The following is a 19,067-nucleotide window of genomic DNA, read 5'->3' as shown; positions in this document are numbered from 1 at the left end:
GAAATAGCGATTGGGAAAAAGCATTCGAAATGATTTAAGCTCATTTCATAAATGAGCATCATAAATTGCATATTGCATCTGTCTGGTTTTTATGCAAAGTAACAAGAGACGAAAATTAATGAACAAGAGAGTAATGAAGAATTATGGTATGCAAAGTAATATTTGGCAGGGAAAGCCACTAGTGATAAATCGCTAAGAGTGGCACCGTGATTGCGTGATTTTTGAGGATTCGGGAAACCAAATTTTTTTCGGGGTGACGAATAGATTTTCAGGGAAATACCCGAAAATTCGGGGATAGTGCAAGCCCTGCTGGATTTCTAATCAGGAAAATCGAAATAGTAAATCACACGAGAAGGAAAAGCTTCAACTTTGCGGGTAACGCAATAAAGAATTGCCGCAACATTAATTTAAAGCCGACCAAACGCCACCGCCTCTGTCGGCGGCGGCGCGCCGACGGCACACCGACGGCGTTCGGCCAATCCGCCGGCGCGGCACCGAGGTCTACTTCGAACAGCTTCGTTGTAAGATGAAACAAACTGTTTCTTCAAGTGAAATGTAAGGGGATGGATTCATTATGCAAACATGTGCCCCTTTTGACAAAATAAATAATTTCCTAAATGAAACTCTGAAGCTAAGTGATTGGTTAGCTTTTAATTATAGTATGTTTTGTCATAAAATTCTAGTTTAGCTAAATTGGAAAGGAGGGAGTGGCTATTTAAATGGTCTCAATTGTGATCTAGATTTCAAATTATTCGCCGGGAATTGAAGCACTTTTTTACCCTCAGACGCTTGAATAATACTAGTTTAAAAAAATAAAAAATAAAAGCTTGAGATAGCTGTATATAAAGCTGGAGGGTTAAGAAAATTAGAAATATCGGTACTGGGTGGCTATTTCCATGGGCACGTACCACAAAATATTCCCTTTTTTCATCGTATACATACTGTTAGTTAAATTCTAGCATTCCCTTAGCTTTGATGTAATGTCATCAGAGAGGGTTTTTGACAATGAGTAAACAGTGGGCCTGGGCAATGGAGTTCCGTCCAGCACCTAGACGATAATACCATATTTTTTAAAGCTGGAGAGGGATCTTATAACAAAAAAAGAGAAAAAAACGGTTTCTAGAAGGTGGCACTAATTTATAGTATATTTTTTTCTCCAGTAGAAGAGAATTTATAGTAAATCCTATTTTCTCTTCTATAATTTCCCCACCCTCCCCCTCCAAGAAAGAGGGAAAGAGGGGACGACGCCACACCTGTGCAACGAAGTGAGATGGCTGGGGCATCCAACTATTCAAGGCCATCAGTTATCAAATATGTCGGCCCTACCATGACCTCCCATCTTGTGATGCCTGGAACATTCGGAGTCCCCCATGTCCTTTGTAGACCGACAATGCCAGCACGAGCTCGCAATCAAGGCGCTGGTCCATCTGCGCAACGCAGTGACGGCACCATTCAAATCGCACTCCCACCAGCACTGCTAACACAAGTCCACACTAAAGGTGCTGGTCCATTTGCCCGCCATTGGGCGCTGTCAGTGCCATCCAAGGGCCGCGCCCAAGCGCCACCAGAATTTCAAGAAGTAAGTAATTTTTTTAACCTATTCGCTTCAACCTAATTTCAGAGCTATCCTTTCGATATTTTTTTAAACTTAATTATAATGTCATTTCGATAAATTTTTTTTCAACCTAATAAAGCTATCCTTTCACTAATTTTTTAAATCTAATAATGATGTATTTCGCTAATTTTTCTACTCAGCTCTCAGAGAGGCCTTTCAGGTCTTGAAGGAATTTTTATCATTTAGTTTTTCTTTTCGCTATTTTTCATGTGCCCAGAATATTGAAAGACCAAGCTATAGAGATATCTAAAATAAGATTGTGTTTCAACCTAAGTTCTTAGCCAACTACAGACATTTTCCCCTGTTTTAGTCTCGTTTCACCATTTTCTAGCTTTGAAGGGAATTTTTATGCTAATAAATGCGTACTTGCTAATTTCTTGGGGGGCTATTTTCTCCCTCTCAGGGTCCCACCCCCTGTTAGTTCCATCTGCCCTTCATACCTAAATTTTGTTTCTTTTTTTCCGGCCGATAACAAGATCAATCGACTCATGGCCTAATTCATTGGGGAGGACCTGCACCCGCAGACAAGGAAGCCTCCGACGAATTAATGGCATGAGATGATGGCTTTCTAGCCTAATGGCCAATCACAATTCCCCCTCGGTAAGTTTTCTATGACTATTTCTAAAAATATTATACATCAAAAAGGGTTTATTTATACAAGCAGTGAGGCCATGATCACTTGTTAGGGGGGCTACAGTACCGAACGTACCCTTTAGGCCCGTAATACAATGAAGCATTCCAACAAGTAGGATGCTGTCTATGATTTTATAACCGTTTTTCTTTCATAGGACAGTGTGTTCCAGTGAGCTAGTATTCTATTATTATTCTTCTAGGTTCATACAGCATCAACACCAGCTCAATTTTGTGACAATCCATATACGAAAAGTGAACACGACGGGGTTCCGAGTGCGGAGGTGAGTCCGGCTAGTGTAGTGTCTTCTGACATAGATCTCGATAAAGATTATGAATGGGTCGATTATTATTTATCGCCAAAAACAATCGAAAGACTGGTAAACAACAGAAATCTTCTGTCTATTTCCCTTCTTTACAGCAGTAAAGGTGCAGAGGAACAAAATGAACAAATATCAGGCACCCTCGAAAATCCAACTTTATCAGAGGGGGATGGTTTCGCATGGATGGGCAATCTTTCCCCCAACACGCTCGAAGGTATGCTATTGGCATTGGAGGATCTCCCTCCCCCATCTATTTCACCAAACGTCCCTCACAATGAAAGTGACCAGGAGGGAACAGGATAAAGTGGTGCCGGCTTACCTCCAGTTTTACCTAATTTGTATTTAGCCAATAAAGCTTTGCACAACATTTTGTCGGGCTGAAATCAGAGATACGTTTAATTCCCTCACAAGTGGTAGTATCAATATGGAACCTAATGACCTACTCCACCCGTATGTCAGCGAGATTCGAGCACTTCTCGAAAACCATAAGCGGGAGGGCGGAAAAGTATATAATCATCAAATACAGTTAAACTAGTTAATTTAAATGTACGTAAGGGTGTTTTGCGCGAATACCATATAAAAACAAAGATGCAGACGCTTCACCCAGAATTGCATAATTTTAAAGGTGTTTTTTTTTCGGATTGGGCGGCTGAAATTTTTAATAGGATGGAGGGGTATAATGAGAATGGGAATGGGTTGACGGTTCATTTGTTTTAAAATTAGAGGCGAATATAACTAAATTTAAAAAATAATTTGTTTTAAGAGGAGAGACGGGGAAGGGTAACTTTAAAAAATCTAATGGAAATTTAAAGGGGTGGAGAGGTGTACAACACTTTCGTTTTGACAAGGGCATGGAGAGTTTCAAATATTCTGTCCTTGCGGCGGGGCATAAACGCTCAAGATATGATACTAGTAAGTCGCATTTGGACGGTTTAGCAGTTAATGGGGTGGGAACGAGGCAGAATCTCCTTAAGTAGATTTTAATTGTTTAAAGGGCCATTTTCCCGTGACATTTTCAACTCCATTGAACAAAATAGGTATCTCAAAATTTTGACTGGATGATAGAAAAGGGCTTGGAAAGAAGGTCTGAGGCAATGATACAGGAAAATTAAGCAAAACAACATCTGTAATTAAAAGACAAGCTAAAGCGAGAATCAAAGCGTATCAAAAACAAAAATGTAGCACATGCAAATCTGCGGTTAGAAGACAAGTGAAAGCAAGAAGCGCAACGAATCGCACGAATCTACGATTAGAAGAACAGTGCCGTCACAATAGACTACGGCAACGATCTATGTGGACAGAATCCACCGGTGTGCGTGTAACTGAACCACAAGTAACTGAACCCCTGTAACTGAACTCACGTGCAACTGAACCCCTGTATAACCGAACTCCCGTGCAACTGAACCCTCGTGTAACTGAATCACCGGGTGTAATCCCCTGTGTAACTGAACCACCGTGCAACTGAAGCACCAAGCAACTGAGTCCTCACGTAACTCAACCATCGTGCAGCTGAACCACTGAACTCAGTTTTTCGGTATTCTTAAAATGTAATGTAATATCATTGGGTAAAACAAAAGTTAGAATTTTTACATGTTAAACCTTGTCGGAATTGTTTCTTCTTTAAAGTCATGATATAAAGGGCGGTCAAGATCATTTATAAAAAAAAAACATTGTTTTATTTTTGCAAAAAAAAGAAGATCCGATGTCACAAACCATTAAAGCTGATTTATTTCTCTTTTTTTTCAGATGAATCAGACCTTTCTAGACGTTAAGTAATAAAGTATGTGTTGAAAATATCTAAGGTTTGTGAATCTAGATAAAAATTTTTGACCCGATGTCTTTAAGGAGATTGCAGCTAAAAGATATGGGACGGGGACTGGTTGCACTCCAGCAATTTTTTCAACAGCCCTTCAACATGCCCTGAAAGTTTAAACCACATACCCTCACGTTTATACCTTAGCTGTTCTCAACACATTGCAGATACGTCATCTTGTAAAAGTGGATACACAAAGTACCTCAAGATTTAGTTGAAGCTGCTCCTAAACATTTTCCGAACGATGTGACGGCTGATACCATCTGCCATTGTAGATATTGCTGGTATTTGCTATTCACAACCAATAAAGGAAAAAAAAATGTTTTGATTGTGTTCGGCATTTCTCTTAAAATTTCTCTTAGGTTTTACCTTAATGCTCTATGCTTTTTTATTTATAGGATCTAACCTTCCCTCTATTCTTGGTAAGAAAAAACACCTTGTATGTTAACAACAGGCAACTTGCATAATTTACAGCCCTTGCACAAGGGGCTAGGGGTTATGAACCATGGAGGCATAGTTATTTAATCATTGAATTGTTTTAAATAAAATAGTCGTCTCAAAATTATCGATTGGATATATTTAGGTAAAAAGAGGGTGAGGGTGGAAGCCCTTCGGTAATTTTTAAATATTAAAAAATACAATGGAACTTTTGATTTCCAATCGAATGAGCCCCTTACCCCCCCCCCCATAAAACCTTTCAATGAAAACCTTATGCGTTAGCATTGAGTAACTAGCTTAAATTACAGCCCCTGCTCCAGGAGCTGCTGGTGGGACTGTTAACCCCAGAGGCATGGTTATTTGACCTTTAGGCCATTTTGAATTGTAAGACCATCCCTTCTTTAATAAACCTTAAATTTTGGTGACGGGTAACTTGCAATAAACTATAGCCCTTGCCCTGAGGACAGTGGGAGTTTTCGTTAATCACGTTTACTATTTACTTTTTATTATTCGCTTGGAAACTTAAAGTTTTAGCGCCTTTTTTAAAATTCAAAAGTGACTGGAGGGCAACCAGTCACCCCGGGAAAAACACCTCCTGTGGAAAATACCTCCGGGAAACACCTTGACATGACTTGACTTAAGTCTTCTGCCGGGTGCTACTCGGCGTAAAGAGTGACGTCTGCCTCCACCATCCACTTCAGTCCATTGCAAGGGTTTGCGCTTCACTTGGTCTGATATTTGCCATCATTAGGAACTCAGATACGCTATCAGACCATCGCTTCTTTGTTCAGCCACGAGGTCGCGTCCAACCGGCTTTGATAGGGTCAAAGTCAAAGATCGTCTTTGCAGGTAAGTGCGGGGACATCCAAAATAAGTGCGGTAAGTGCGGGGGCATGTCCAAACCATCGTACGCTCGGCTGCTTGGGTAGAAGAACGGGACTGCTTAGTGAGACGCAGCAGCTTTTCATTATTCACGAAGTCGACCCACCGTAGACCATTTATCCTTCTCAAACTCTTCGACTGGAATCTATCGATAGCCATTAGGGTTGTAGCTGATGCTTGCCAAGTCTCAGCTCCATAAAGTATCACATAACCAAGAGCGTTGAAAATTCGAAGTTTGGTTGAATGACTGATATTCGGTTTTCGCCATAAATGGCGGTTCAACCTGCCGATGGCAAAAGACGCCTTGGATAGCCTTGCTTGCAGCTCGGAAAGCACCTCGCAGATAATCCCCCCTCCCTGGAAAATGTCTCCCTGTAAAACATCTCCCCCCAAAAACACCCCTTGCGGTTGGTTAGTATCCAATCACTTTCGACTTATAAAAAACGAGTAGACTATTTCTACCTCCATCCTCCTCTCGTCTCCCCCCTAGAGCTAACTCTATTTATCCGAAGGCTCAATGAGAGCTGAGATGTTTAAGCATTAAAATACACCCTTTGGGGTATCCCCCTCTCTCCCTAGCTATAAAACAATCAGGGAGCCCCATTACGAAAGTTTAAGTACCTTTTTAAGTTTTATAACTTGTCCATTGCCAATAGTTTGTTATTGGGAAACATACGTACATTTTTCGCGTGGGAGTTTTCTGAAGGGGGGGGGGAAGTTTCTGGAAGATTTTCCATAAGAAAATTTTTTCCACAGAGAAAAGGGGGGGGGGTAAGACATACACATAAATTCCTCTTTTCCACTTTTCTTAGTACTTCTCAACTAAATTAAAAAATAATAACTCAAATAGAACATTCAAATTTGGAAAACCATATTTTCCGTGAGGGGATACCTTCTAGGGGAGGGTTTTTCCATGGGAGAAGAGGAGGGGGGGGGGGGGTAAACGCCTAGACCCGTAGACAGTGATAGGGCGAAGGCCCCATTAACAGACATAAAAATGAGAAATAAATCTGGCTTTAAGAGTTTTTGACGTCCGGTTTTCTTTGTTTTTGTGACAACAAAACAGAGCTTTCTTATTAATCATATTGACTGTCATTTACATCACGACTTCAAAAATCAAACAATTCCAACAAGGTTGAACATTTAAACATAGGGTGAAACTTGTGTATCACCCAATGTAAGTACAGTGGTTGAGTTGCACGAGAGTTCAGTTATACGAGGGTTTAAATGTACGGTGGTTCAGTCACATGGTGGGTTCAGTTGTACGGTAGTCCAGGTGCACGGTGGTTCAGTTGCACGGGGGTTAAGTTGCACAGGGGTTTAGTTAAATGGGGTTTAGTTGCACGGGAATTCAGTTGCATGAGGGTTCAGTTGCAAGGTGGTTCAGCTGCACGGTGGTTCAGTTGCACGGTGTTTCAGTTACAGTGGCTCAGTTGCAATGGAACCGAATCCACCACCTACCTGAAAATATGCGGTAAACTACGGAAATGTTAATTACCACGCTATTGTCACTGGGACCCTTCGACGTTGCAAGTATTCACTGCGCAGCCCTCTATTTCCCTTGAGAAAAAGTAGTAAATAAATGTAATGTATTTGGAAATTACTGCTTCCAAGGTCGAATTATACTATTACTTGCACAGTTTCTAAACGAATTGGTTTGCCGTTTTTGCAACGTCATCCACTCACAAATGAGTCCCAAAACCGAATCCAAAACTTAAACTTATGTTTCACATTAGCTGCATTCAACGTAAGTAACAATCGAACAATCAATGGTCAAAATACTTTTAACTTAAAAAAAGCGGGTTAAATATATCGCAAAACTAATTTCTCGGTACATCCGACACAAACCATTCAAGGCGATTTAGACCCATCTTTATACGGCCAATTGTACTTTTTGGACAGCAATAATGCTGTTGACGAACGCCTTGCACATCCTCTAAATTATATGAATAATCTCATAAATTATAGTATCTGCTGGAAGAAATATTGCAAAACCAAAACAATCATGCCAATAGCTATATGAGGATGGAAGAAGTGGACGATTATGTAGACCAACGCGCTGCTGCACTGGGACTACATCCTCCAAATGCGTAGCTGATTCAGCTATCACGCTTTTCTAGCAAATTAGCTCTCTTCGAATATCTTTCCATGTTGTTTAGATTTTATGTGGTTTAGATGTTATTAGATTTAGTGAGTTGATTTCCATGTTGTTAAAGATAGGGCACTGTAAAATGGTATGCATTTCATCAAAAATGAGAAGTGCCAGTACTACCCACACCCATGCAAATCACCAATACAAAAAGTAGATTTCCATGTTGTTAAAGATAGGGCACTGTAAAATGGTATACATTTCATTTGGATCTTCCACCCTTTTTGAGGGTTTTCTTGCTCAAATCCCCGTAAATTTCTTTTCATAGTAAACTTTAACCACTAAGCCAAACATGCATAAAATTTATCATTCCGTGAATGAGAAAATTTGAGAAATTAAATGAGAAAATTTTCACACTGAACAGTTTTTTTTAAGGTATTTTTAAGCATGGTACTTTGGGATTTTTTAACTATGGGCTTTGGTTTACTCTTTACTAGGTTGCAGCTATTGATGGTATACTATAGCATATATTCATGCCATGAAAAAGGCTCGTCGGGCCTACGAGAAAAATACTTTTTTTGGTTCAATGTTCTAAGGGAGCGAAAAAAAAAAAAAAAAAAAAAAAAAATCAACGAGACCAAATCAAATAACTAGAGAACAAGACGACAGGCTGATAAATACTCATAAGCGTTAACGAAAAACTGAGCATGGTGCTAAAGCATGGGCGCTCCTATAAACGAAAGAAGATTTGCTAGATGTTTCCCAGAGAAACTGCCGACGCGCTGTTCTATAATGAGAGAAGGGTTGGGATGGCTAGGCCATATTCTGCGGATGAAGGATGACATATTGCTAAGGATTGTTATTTTTGGGCCAACCGGCTAAGGCTAAACGAAAAGCAGATCGTCCACGGTTGGGGTGGGAGGATGTCGTGAGGTAAGATTTAAGGTAAATGGGAATTGACTGGGAGGATATTAAGAGGAAGAACTTTTAATAGACTGGAAAGAAGGAGGAGCGTGTGTAGGTGTGTTCGCCTCAGGTAGCTTGGTGCTGCAGTGAGTTGATAATAGTAGGAGTAGTATTAGTAGCAGATAACTCTTCATTTTCCTCCTGCCTCCACCCACGCAGGATTTTCATTGGCAAATAAGTTTTGGCTTTTTTTTATTGCAAACTTGACAAATTTTTCAACTTTAGCATTTAAAAAATCTGAAATCAAAATAATGCCCCTTTTAGCTTTTCAGTATAAGAAAAATTCTTTATTTGGCACTTTATTCCAGAGCTACAACCCCTTGAACTTGATGGATTACAACAAACAAGGTAAGACAAATGTTTTTTCAAACCTTGTTCGACAAACAACAATAAATATTACATTTTTATACATGTTGTACGGCTAAATCATTTTGACACCATTTATTTGACACCCAGTATTATTGTGATACCCTTTGACACCATTTTTCTTAGCTATTATCAAGGCCGTAACCAGGGCCACCATTTTTTTTAGCTATTATCAAGGCCATACCCAGGGAAAGGGGTCAGATTTGACCCCCCCCAAAAAAAAAACACAAAAAAATTATGACCGATTCGTTAAAAACAAAAAATGCATATATACTAATTTTTGATGCTTTTTCCTATTGTTTTTGTGCCCCCTCCCCCCCCCCCCCAAATTCCCCCCCCGCAAAATCATGGATACGGCCTTGGCTACTATATATAAGCATGAACTAAATTTATATACCTCTATATAGCCTATACCCCACGTATATACCACAATTTCCAATGATTTAATGAGAATATAATATCAACAGAAATAAATTATGCAGTGGCGACATCATTGTTTATTGCTTTTAACTTTATAATTTATATTTTACTTTGAATTTTTCTGTTTTTACTATTATTGTTCTTATTAATTTGGCTTACTGGCGGGTTTACTTCATTTTATTGTTCTTCATAGATTAGCAGAAGTTCTCAATACCTGCTAAACCTATTTAAACGAAAAAATAACTGTTTCGGAAGTTCTAAAGGAACAAAACAAGAACATCATATAAAACATGCCAAACAAATATTTAACGAAGAGACGGAAGGATAATTAATCATGAACGTTCCCTCTTTAATTTTTTCTCCAGTCTCTCCAACTCAAGTCTTTTAATTGGCAAATATGCTACGTCTAAAGAAATCCTGATGAGACCAACTTTCAGCACAAATTAAAATACGGTTTACTTCGCCAGCTTAACTGATTACTTTTCTGATTCCCACTTCGCCAACTAATTACCTATAATCGGTCCGCATTTACGATAAGACGTCCTTCGAATATTGGAACAGTAAAACCGAAATAGGGATAGAAAGCCTTGGGGATAAATACGTCCTAGGAGATATATAGAAAAGACGTTAAACTAGTGTTTTTGCATTTTTATTAGTAATTTGAACTATTAGCAAGAAAAATCTAAAATATAACAGACAGAAAATTTGACGAAATAGTTGGTTAAGAATTTAAAGCCTATGATGATAAATGTTAGCAAATTAATGGCACTAGATAAGAGATTCAAACAGACTGAGAAGTAGCCAGATAGCGTGTGAGCGAGAGAGAGAGGGGGGGGTTGAAAGCGAAAGGATGAGGAAGGGGAAAATTTAATGCGAGAAATGATCATGTAGTGAAAAACAACAGTTTAAAAAGTTTCAGAGGTTTCAGTTTACCCTTTGTTTTCAGAACTCCAGATGTTTTCCTCGCTGAGTTTCCTCAATATTTTCAAATTCAAGCGACCATGAATTTCCTAAAAAATCAGAGTTATTTTCCAACTAGATAAACTTTGATATGTTCTGCCATAGTCTACCATGCAAAGGCAGGAGAACTTGAGAACTCCTTCATCTGAGTTCAGCTGATTGAAAAATCATGTGGATCTGATAAAACTAGTGGCATCCTAAGAAAGATACCAGCATATACCATGCACACAGGTGTTCATAAAACCCAGATAAACAGGGCAAATGAATACAAAAAGTGGGATCTGAAAAAGAAGTCAAGGAAACTCACAGGAAAAAGTAGGAGGTTAGCTACTCAACTACTGGAACAGCAAAATTACATATAAAAGTACACACTTTTGCAACATTCAAAAAGCTGCTTTTTTGCAAAGAGGCCACTTTAAATCCTTAACCCCCCGCTCCAGCTCCACAAGAAACCTTCAGAAAGCGATCTTGAAGAACAACTTACTTCTTCTTAATTTAAATAAGTTCAAGTTACCTGCAAATAAGTAAGAAAGTAATCCAGTCGTTTTTTACTGATCCCACTAGTAAAATATATGCCACATGTTTCAAGAATAGTGCACGCCAACCTTAACCTCATCATGCTGTCCGGAGGGTCTGCTTCTGAAGGATGTTCGGGGTCAAAGCTCACTCCAAATGATATAAGGGCATACAAAATCTGAAGTAGTAATAAGTATCAGTTCAGCTGAGGATAATTCAAAAGGCATCACGTAACAAAAATTTAAAAGAGAGGAAGTCAAGTGAAAAAGTGGCTCATATTTTGGGAAGGAAGAAATAACTAGAAATTATATTAGAGAAGCTTTAAGTTCAGTTGAAGATAGAAGGGTTTTGTATAAGAGGCTCATGTGTTATAGATCTTACGAGAGTAAAAGGTAAGGTTTTACAGAAGACATTGGCTTTATTTTGTTAGGAAGTAAATCTTTTAGAATGGTGATGCTTACTAGACTGAGACATGTGTAGATAAGGTTTTAAGAGAAAAAGTATGTGATTCTATGAAAAAAAGGGAATTTTCTCACTTAGATTACCCATCTTTCATCTTTTATACACCTAACAATCTCTTATAAATCCTATTAGTAAGGAGGCTTGATGCAACGGAAATCTACAACTTACAATAGCCTAGGCACAGGGTGTTCTTCTAATGTTACCGATTCGTTTTTTAAGGGAATGCTTTACTTTGCCCTTCAAAACACCAAAACAATACTTTGGGTATGACCAGTTAAAAAGAATGAAGATCATCGAGAGCGGTTGATGGTGCGTAGGGTGTCAAATCGAATATTCAGTTGCCGAGTAATTTTAGGGGGATATGTAGCAAGTCGGTCACCCAGCCTTACGGCAGCTGCAATGAAACCCCAGCCCCGTATGACCAAACAGAGCGTCATTCCATTGAGATACCCAAGAGTAGATATGAATGGGTGTAATTTCAAATATTTACAGAAACATGAAGGATAGAACAAAATTTCAACTGAGGGGAGATTCCAAAAACTCATCAAAAACAAATTATGAAAAAAAAAACTATGGGACAGTATGGGGGAAATCTCGAAACGTTGGAGTTAGGCTTAGGCAAAGCAAAGACGGAACCCCAAAATAAGTTTTTCTGAGCATCACAGAATCTTTTATATAGGCGAAAAGAATATTATTTGGTTTGAAAACTGTAAATCAAAATACAAACTGTAAACTGGAAATCAAAGCTATAAGAAAACTATGCGTAAACATATGACAGATAGGCTGATACTTGGGGGTTTCTCTGCCCACGAGTGGACAAAAAGCGGTTTTCAGGGTATTTAAAAGATAAAAGATGTTAAAAAAGAGGTAGGAACAAAATGCTAAAAAGAAAATTACTACATTTTGCAGGCCCATAACTTAAAACAAATAAAACTTTGAAGTGGATTTTACTCCAAAACGAACATTTTGAGGAAATTACGCTACCGTGAGCAAGATTTGCTTAAACCCAAAATATAACGCAAAAAGAAACAGAAACAAAATTAGATTCATTCATGAAACCGCAATGAAATTTTTGAAGCCTCGTCTGATAGTATGTCCATAAATATGGTACTTCTTCGTTGCATTCCAGCTCTAATGATTCAAACGACATTTCGTTACATGGTTTTATATAAAAAAAAAAACTTTGCCCTCTCCCTCTTATCACCCTGCACCTCTCATCTCCATCTCTCTCTTATCACAATGCATCAACTGGTTCACCCTGGTTTATCGGAGTTTAATCAAATTCTTATGACATTTAAATGTTTTCATTTCTCTTCAAAACTTTTATTTTTTCCTTCCGAATTTTCTGTGTGGGCAATTTTCTCGCTCACTGACCAAATGTAGGTTTTAGTACTAATGTTTTCCTCCCGCCTTACGGGCTCGAACTAAAATTTTCTTGAAAAATACTTATCAGTGTCACGGACACACTGAGACAAATACATCAGATGTTAATTTTTAGTTTTTTAACTTCCTTATAAAAAATTTTGTTTTGAGACTTGATAGCTTTTGAATTATGCGACGCATTGTTGATCTGCAACGAACTTCGTGTAAAAAGAAATGATTGCATTTGGAAAAGAGAGAAATTGAAATGATATAAATAGAAAGTTATTAGTAATAAAAAAAATACAATGACCCATGGATAGCTGCATTGAAAGCTTCAACGCAGTTAATAAAAATATGTGCCTTCAAAATAAATCCCTGCTGCATAGATGCCTCTTTGAAAGTCCAACTCTTGGTAGTGCTGTGTTTTTGGCTAGTAAAAAATTTTGATTTATGAAAATTAAAAAAAATAAAGTTATTTTTAATGATAACAAAGAGCGAAGAGTCAATATACATTCGATTAAACGATACAAATTACATAGCTTTGAATTTTATTACTAGATTTAGAGATTGCGGTTGAAATAGAAAACTTTAAAATGAGAAAATCAGAAGTTATGATAAGTAAAAAAAAAAGTTACGGTCCCCATACAAAGATCCTAACCAGAAAATGCCTTCAATCCAACCTCTGAATGCAAAGTTATTTATCAAGGCTTTAATGATAAAAGCTTTGGCTCTATTCCCTTGCCTCTTGGAGCTAATATTTTGAGGCTTTTTCTTTTTTTTCAATTTAATGGTCAACTTTCAATTATCTGTGTCATCTTGTATTAACTTCACAGCATGTATAAATCGCTAAATTATTAATAAGATGTTTATCTACCAATTGGTACATCTGCGCCTTCTTGAGAATCCTTGCTTTCTGATCAATGAGATGTGCAACGCTCTACCACTTTAAAGTCCGTTAATATTTGACTGGATCTTTTTTTCAGACCTCGAAAGATTTAGCCATGTTAAAAGAAAATTTATGCCTTGAAAATGAGATTCGTCTAAAAATGAAGTCTGTTTGCAAGTGCAACTATTCGCAGTTTTGTGTTTTTGGCTAGTAGATAATTTCGTTTTACAGAAATTTATATAGAGTCAATATATAATAATAATAACAATGAGCCAAAAGCCAATATTTATCCGATTAAACGATAAGAATTAGACAGCTTCGAGTTTCATTACAGCATTTAGAAGGCACAGATTAAATAGAAAACTCTAAAAGCAGAAAATCAGAAATTGCAAGGAACTGAAAGAGAAGAGTCACAGTTCCCATGCCAAGATCCGAGACCCAAAAAATACCTTCAATCCAATCCTTGAACGGAAAGTGATTTATAATACTCAAAATAACCCTGTTTGAACATAAGGTTATAAAGTGGTAAATAAATAACGATTTTATTTTCAAACACCATAAAAACGGTCATGCCAATCAGCGGCATTTTTTGTCATAATAAGGCACTAAACGTATAAAACATGAAATCACAGCCATAGCCATCGTCATGCAAATACATACATTGATTCGAAATATGACAGATTCAAACTAAACAGAGTCAAACGAATAAAAGAATAATGAACTAAGAAAATAAATATAATAAATTATTGACGAATGGGTGCAGAATTGAAAATCTTGACGAACAAGGGAACAAAACTACTTGCGTACCACATATGCCGTGCTGGTACCGGCTGAATTTTCGGTACCGGTTGAGCTACATTTCGCGGGAGCTTTTGGCGTGAAGGTAGAGGCATAATGTAGAAATGCTGCATTTCCTGTATTTTCTTAAGATTTATCGGGTCTTATCACTAACTGAAGGTCATTCCTGAGCGAATTATGGCTTATTTTTTGGCCTTGAACAAGAATGGTGGAGTTTTTTACATTTCTTGAACTGAAGAAAAAAAACTAAAAAACACAAAGAGCTGAGTTCTATCTTTAACATATAGTACAATTATGCAAATGAGTGGTTCCCAAATAGTCTCCCGTGGGACAACATGTTACCCCATAATGACCGATATCGCACGTTTATTTTTTACGATGTTGGAAACGTTTTAAGGCAGTTTCCCAAGTACTCTCAAATATTACAAAACACATAAACGCTTGGTATTTCTAAACAACATAAATAGGTGTCATGACGCTGACAATGCTTAAAGTACCAAGGACGCCTAAAATGAAAACTAATTCATTAAATTGGTCAAGCGCAAACTTACACAGCCATATACGTCTTAAATTAGTGTGAAAAAACCGATAATTCATTTTTTTAAAGAGAAAGATCATCAGTTTACATAATATATTCCAATAGGAAAGTTCGTGGCCAATATCAAAAATAAAGAACGTGTGCTGTCAAACCCCAGGAAATGAGCAAAAAATAAATAAATCAGCATATTGCCTTAGAAAGTGTTGTTTTCTTGTATGTTCTGGTAAAACAGAAATCGGAACCTAGTTCAGCAAAGCTCTTTTGGTTGAAAAATACTTTTAAGGAATGCTTCTTGAAAAGAGCTTGGCTAGACTAGACCTAGTCTTGATGTTACTAGGATTTTTGGCACTCCATGATCTTCTAACCATGAAGCAGTTTAAAGGTAAACATTAATGATTCTAAAAGAAAGTATCAATTTATAGGATAGGCTAACCTATTGGTAGTTTTGCAGACCTAATGCCTTCCACTGATAGCCTACCTTATGTAGGCTACGGTAAGACACATAGTAGGCTGTATGATTTACTTAACTATTTAGACATAAAGCTACCTCATAGCTATTATGTAATAGTAGCATATGCCTTTTATGCTTTTTTTTATATTAGATATACAAATTACTTGGGTGAGCACTGTTTGACTATTAAAGTCATTGGTTCTTTATAGTCTAAGCAACAAATATTGTTATTTACTCTTATATAGAGTTAAACAATAGACAAGTTTCCTTTATGCGTGGAGAATGATATAAAGTTTTTTTTATAACTTTTTAAACGTTTAATTGTTATAGAGAAAGATGAATAAAGTCACACAGAATACTTTTTGATTTTCTTATTTTGTACTTGATCCATTTAAATCTCATACAAAATATATAAAATTACTCCTGTGATACATACAGAAAACAACAAAGTTATACAGATGGCTTTTCATAGTTCCAATTGTAGTCCGGGCAACTTGGTGGTCACATGTCAATCCTAAAACTTAAGTCAACCTACCTGAGAATTTATATGGCCAGGGAAATTAGGCTTAGGATGCTTCTTCATCAGCAAGTTCAGTAGACATTGTCTGTTACGAGTCAACCCAAAAATCTTAGTCATCTCTTTTGTAATTCAAATAGCATAGACTCTCCAAGTAGGCCTGTCTGCCTAGAGTCTAAGTCAGTTTGACCAAGTATGAGGATTAACATGACCATTAAGTCACCTGGAGTTGCAGTTCTTAGTCAGACAACCCAATTTATAAGCTAAGACATTTACACTAAAACAGAATTAATTGAAAATTGGTTGACTGAAAAGTTACCTGGCCTTGTGTGCAAACAAGTGGCATAGGGTCCACCCGCCTAAAGTCTTAGACAAGCAACCCAGTTTATAAGGTCAAACAGTTACACTAACACAAAATTCATTCAAAATTGGTTGACCCAACAAGTTGCCTGGATTTGCAGGAGAACAAGTGACATAACGTCTGCCTGCCTATAGAGTTTTAGGATTAACATATGAACATCAAATTGCCTGGACTCACAGGCAAACCAGCAACCATAATAATAATGGATTGAATTTTCAGAATATATATCCTATAGGCCTTCTAAAAATTATGGATACTTATTAGTGAAAAGGATGTCACACTGTTATACTAAAGCAATGCAGGAAAAAAGGTATTGTTCTAATATCTGGGGAACATGCGAGAAGTGAAGTTTGGTTAATGCTAGTGAAATAAAACAAAATAGAATAAAAATATAATAGTTAAGAAACAAGTTTTGGCCGTATATTTGCACATTTAGGGGGGTGGGGGTAAAGCATAGCATATGATAAATACATAACCTAAACTGACCTAGGTGCCCTTTTTCCTCCTAAACCCCAAAAAAACTAAAGCTTAAATATAGTTCCTGGAGTGATAACCCCCTGTTTTTAGAGCGTAAAATAGGAAATTATTAGGTAATGTTACCTGATTTTTGCTTTTCTCAAGTTACATTCTTGCATTTTGCCCAGATATTAGAACAATACCAAATACAATTTAATGGAACAAAAACATGAATTATATTAAGAACAAAATCAGAGAGTCATAATAATAATAATAATAATATAATGCAAAACAAATAGGCCACAGGGTCTCTACACAAATCTTTTAAATTGAAAAAAATTGTAGGCACTTTCACTGTAGTTTTTTTTCCAGTTCCTGCTTGATGGAGTTTAATGAGTTGGCACTGATGACTTCAAAGGGGAGCTTGTTCCAGTGTTGTGTTACTCGGTTCTTGACCGCCCAATGGCCGATGTCCTTTTGGAACCTCTCCTCTTGAAACTTGAGGTTGTGACCACAAAGGTTCGTGTGGCTGAAGCTGAGAACATCGGTAACCTGGATGTTTTCGTAGGTGTCGTAGCAAAGCTTGCATAACTCAATGAGGTCTTCTTGGTGCAGTCGATAAGCTAGTGAAGGAAGTTTGAGCTTGCAGAGCCTATCTTTGTAGGGTAAGTTTCTCAGAGTCGGACAGAACTTTGTTATTTGTCTCTGAACTTTTTAAGAGCTTCGATGTCTTTGTTGTAAAAGGGACGTGTAGTGCAATGATCATATTCAAGGATTGACAGTACCAAAGCTTTGTAGCGAAGGCAAAGGGTCTTATCATTTCCAAAAGTGAAGTTGCGCCTTAAAACTCTTGCAATACGATTTGCTTTCCCAATAATACTGTTGTAGTGGGCCTGGAAGTCGAGGTTGTTGTCAATGACAACTCCTAAGTCACGCTCCTCCTGGCATGATGTGATTGGTAAGTCTCCTAGTCTATATTCATAGTGGATAGTAGGTTTCCCTCTCATTAGCTTGTGCCTTTTATCAATATTGATTTCTATCAGCCACTTGGACATCCAACTATTGAGCTTGTCAAGGTCCTCTTGCAGAGATAGTGCATCGGCAGCTGTTTTGATTACTTTATGCAGCTTGGTGTCATCTGCGTACAGTATAATCTCAGAGTTGATTCCTTCTACTAGATCATTGAGATACAGGTTAAATTAAAGAGGGCCAAGGACTAAGCCCTGGGGAACGCTGCTGATTACCTCTACTTCAAGTGTGCTCGAAACTCCGTCTACTGATACTGTTTGAGACCTTCCAATAAGAAACTGTTCAATACAATCAACTGTGGTTCCCAGACCAAGGTTGCGGAGTTTGTATAAAAGGCGACGATGAGGTTCTTTGTCAAAGGCCTTTTTAAGGTCTATGTAAATGAAATCGACTTGATAACCCTTGTCTGTGTGTATTTTCCAATTTTCCACTGCCAGAGGAAGCTGTGACTCCGCTGACCTTCTTTTCAAGAACCCAAACTGTTTGCTAATGATTATCTTTCTTTTGCTCATGTGCTCAAGGATGTGGTCAGATATGATAGATTCCAGTATTTTGCAGGTTATGCAGGTTAGACTGATTGGGCGGTAGTTTAGAGGATCTTGGCGGTTTTCCTTTTTGTGCAATGGTATCACCGTTGCCTTTTTTCAGATACTAGGGAGTTCATTCGACTGTAAGGATTTTTGAAAAGTCATCAGTAGGGGCTCTGCAATTAGAATTGTTGTTTCTTTTAACACTCTAGGATGAAGTCCGTCCGGACCTGGCGATTTGCTTATCCCTAGCTCTTTGAGTTTCTTAAGGACCACCTGTAGGTCTATCTTGACCCTGGGTGTTTGGTCAGAGACTATGGTTTAGAGGGTTGGTAGTGATGTCTGAATAGGTCCCTGGGTGAAAACGATAGTGAAATACGTGTTTAGTAAATCTGCTTTTTCTGCAGATCTTTCAATCAGGAGTCCTTTCGTAGGGTTTTTTAAGCTTGGAATATCTGGCTTCGCAATGCGTTTAGAATTTATGTGGTTCCAAAACATTCTGGGGTTTGTCTTGATAGATTCTGAAAGGTTTGGTCTCGCATGCTAGCTGCTTGCCTGGTTTGTCGCCTCACCTCATTTCGTAGCCTTCTGTAGGCTCTTGCTTTGAGAGGGCTCGACTGGTCAGCTAAATAATTTTTCCAACAGGCTTGCTTTTTCTTAAT

At 37.8% G+C, this 19,067-nt stretch overlaps 1 protein-coding gene across 1 annotated transcript in view; it reads right to left on the bottom strand.

Annotated features, from left to right (window-relative positions):
* Upf2 (UPF2 regulator of nonsense mediated mRNA decay) overlaps nt 1-19,067 on the bottom strand; it is a 258,047-nt gene that overhangs the window by 86,136 nt on the left and 152,844 nt on the right. The window contains exon 14 of the mRNA XM_089085931.1: nt 11,017-11,196. Within this exon, the coding sequence (XP_088942057.1) occupies nt 11,017-11,196 (180 nt within the window). The remainder of the gene's footprint in view (nt 1-11,016; nt 11,197-19,067) is intronic.

Source organism: Artemia sp. Qi Xiang Cuo, chromosome 3, assembly GCF_049724085.1.
Source record: "Artemia sp. Qi Xiang Cuo chromosome 3, ASM4972408v1, whole genome shotgun sequence".
NCBI classification, from domain to species: Eukaryota; Metazoa; Arthropoda; class Branchiopoda; order Anostraca; family Artemiidae; genus Artemia; species Artemia sp. Qi Xiang Cuo.
The sequence above is the reverse complement of the archived record's forward strand: the minus strand, read 5'-3'. Positions and strand labels throughout refer to the sequence as shown.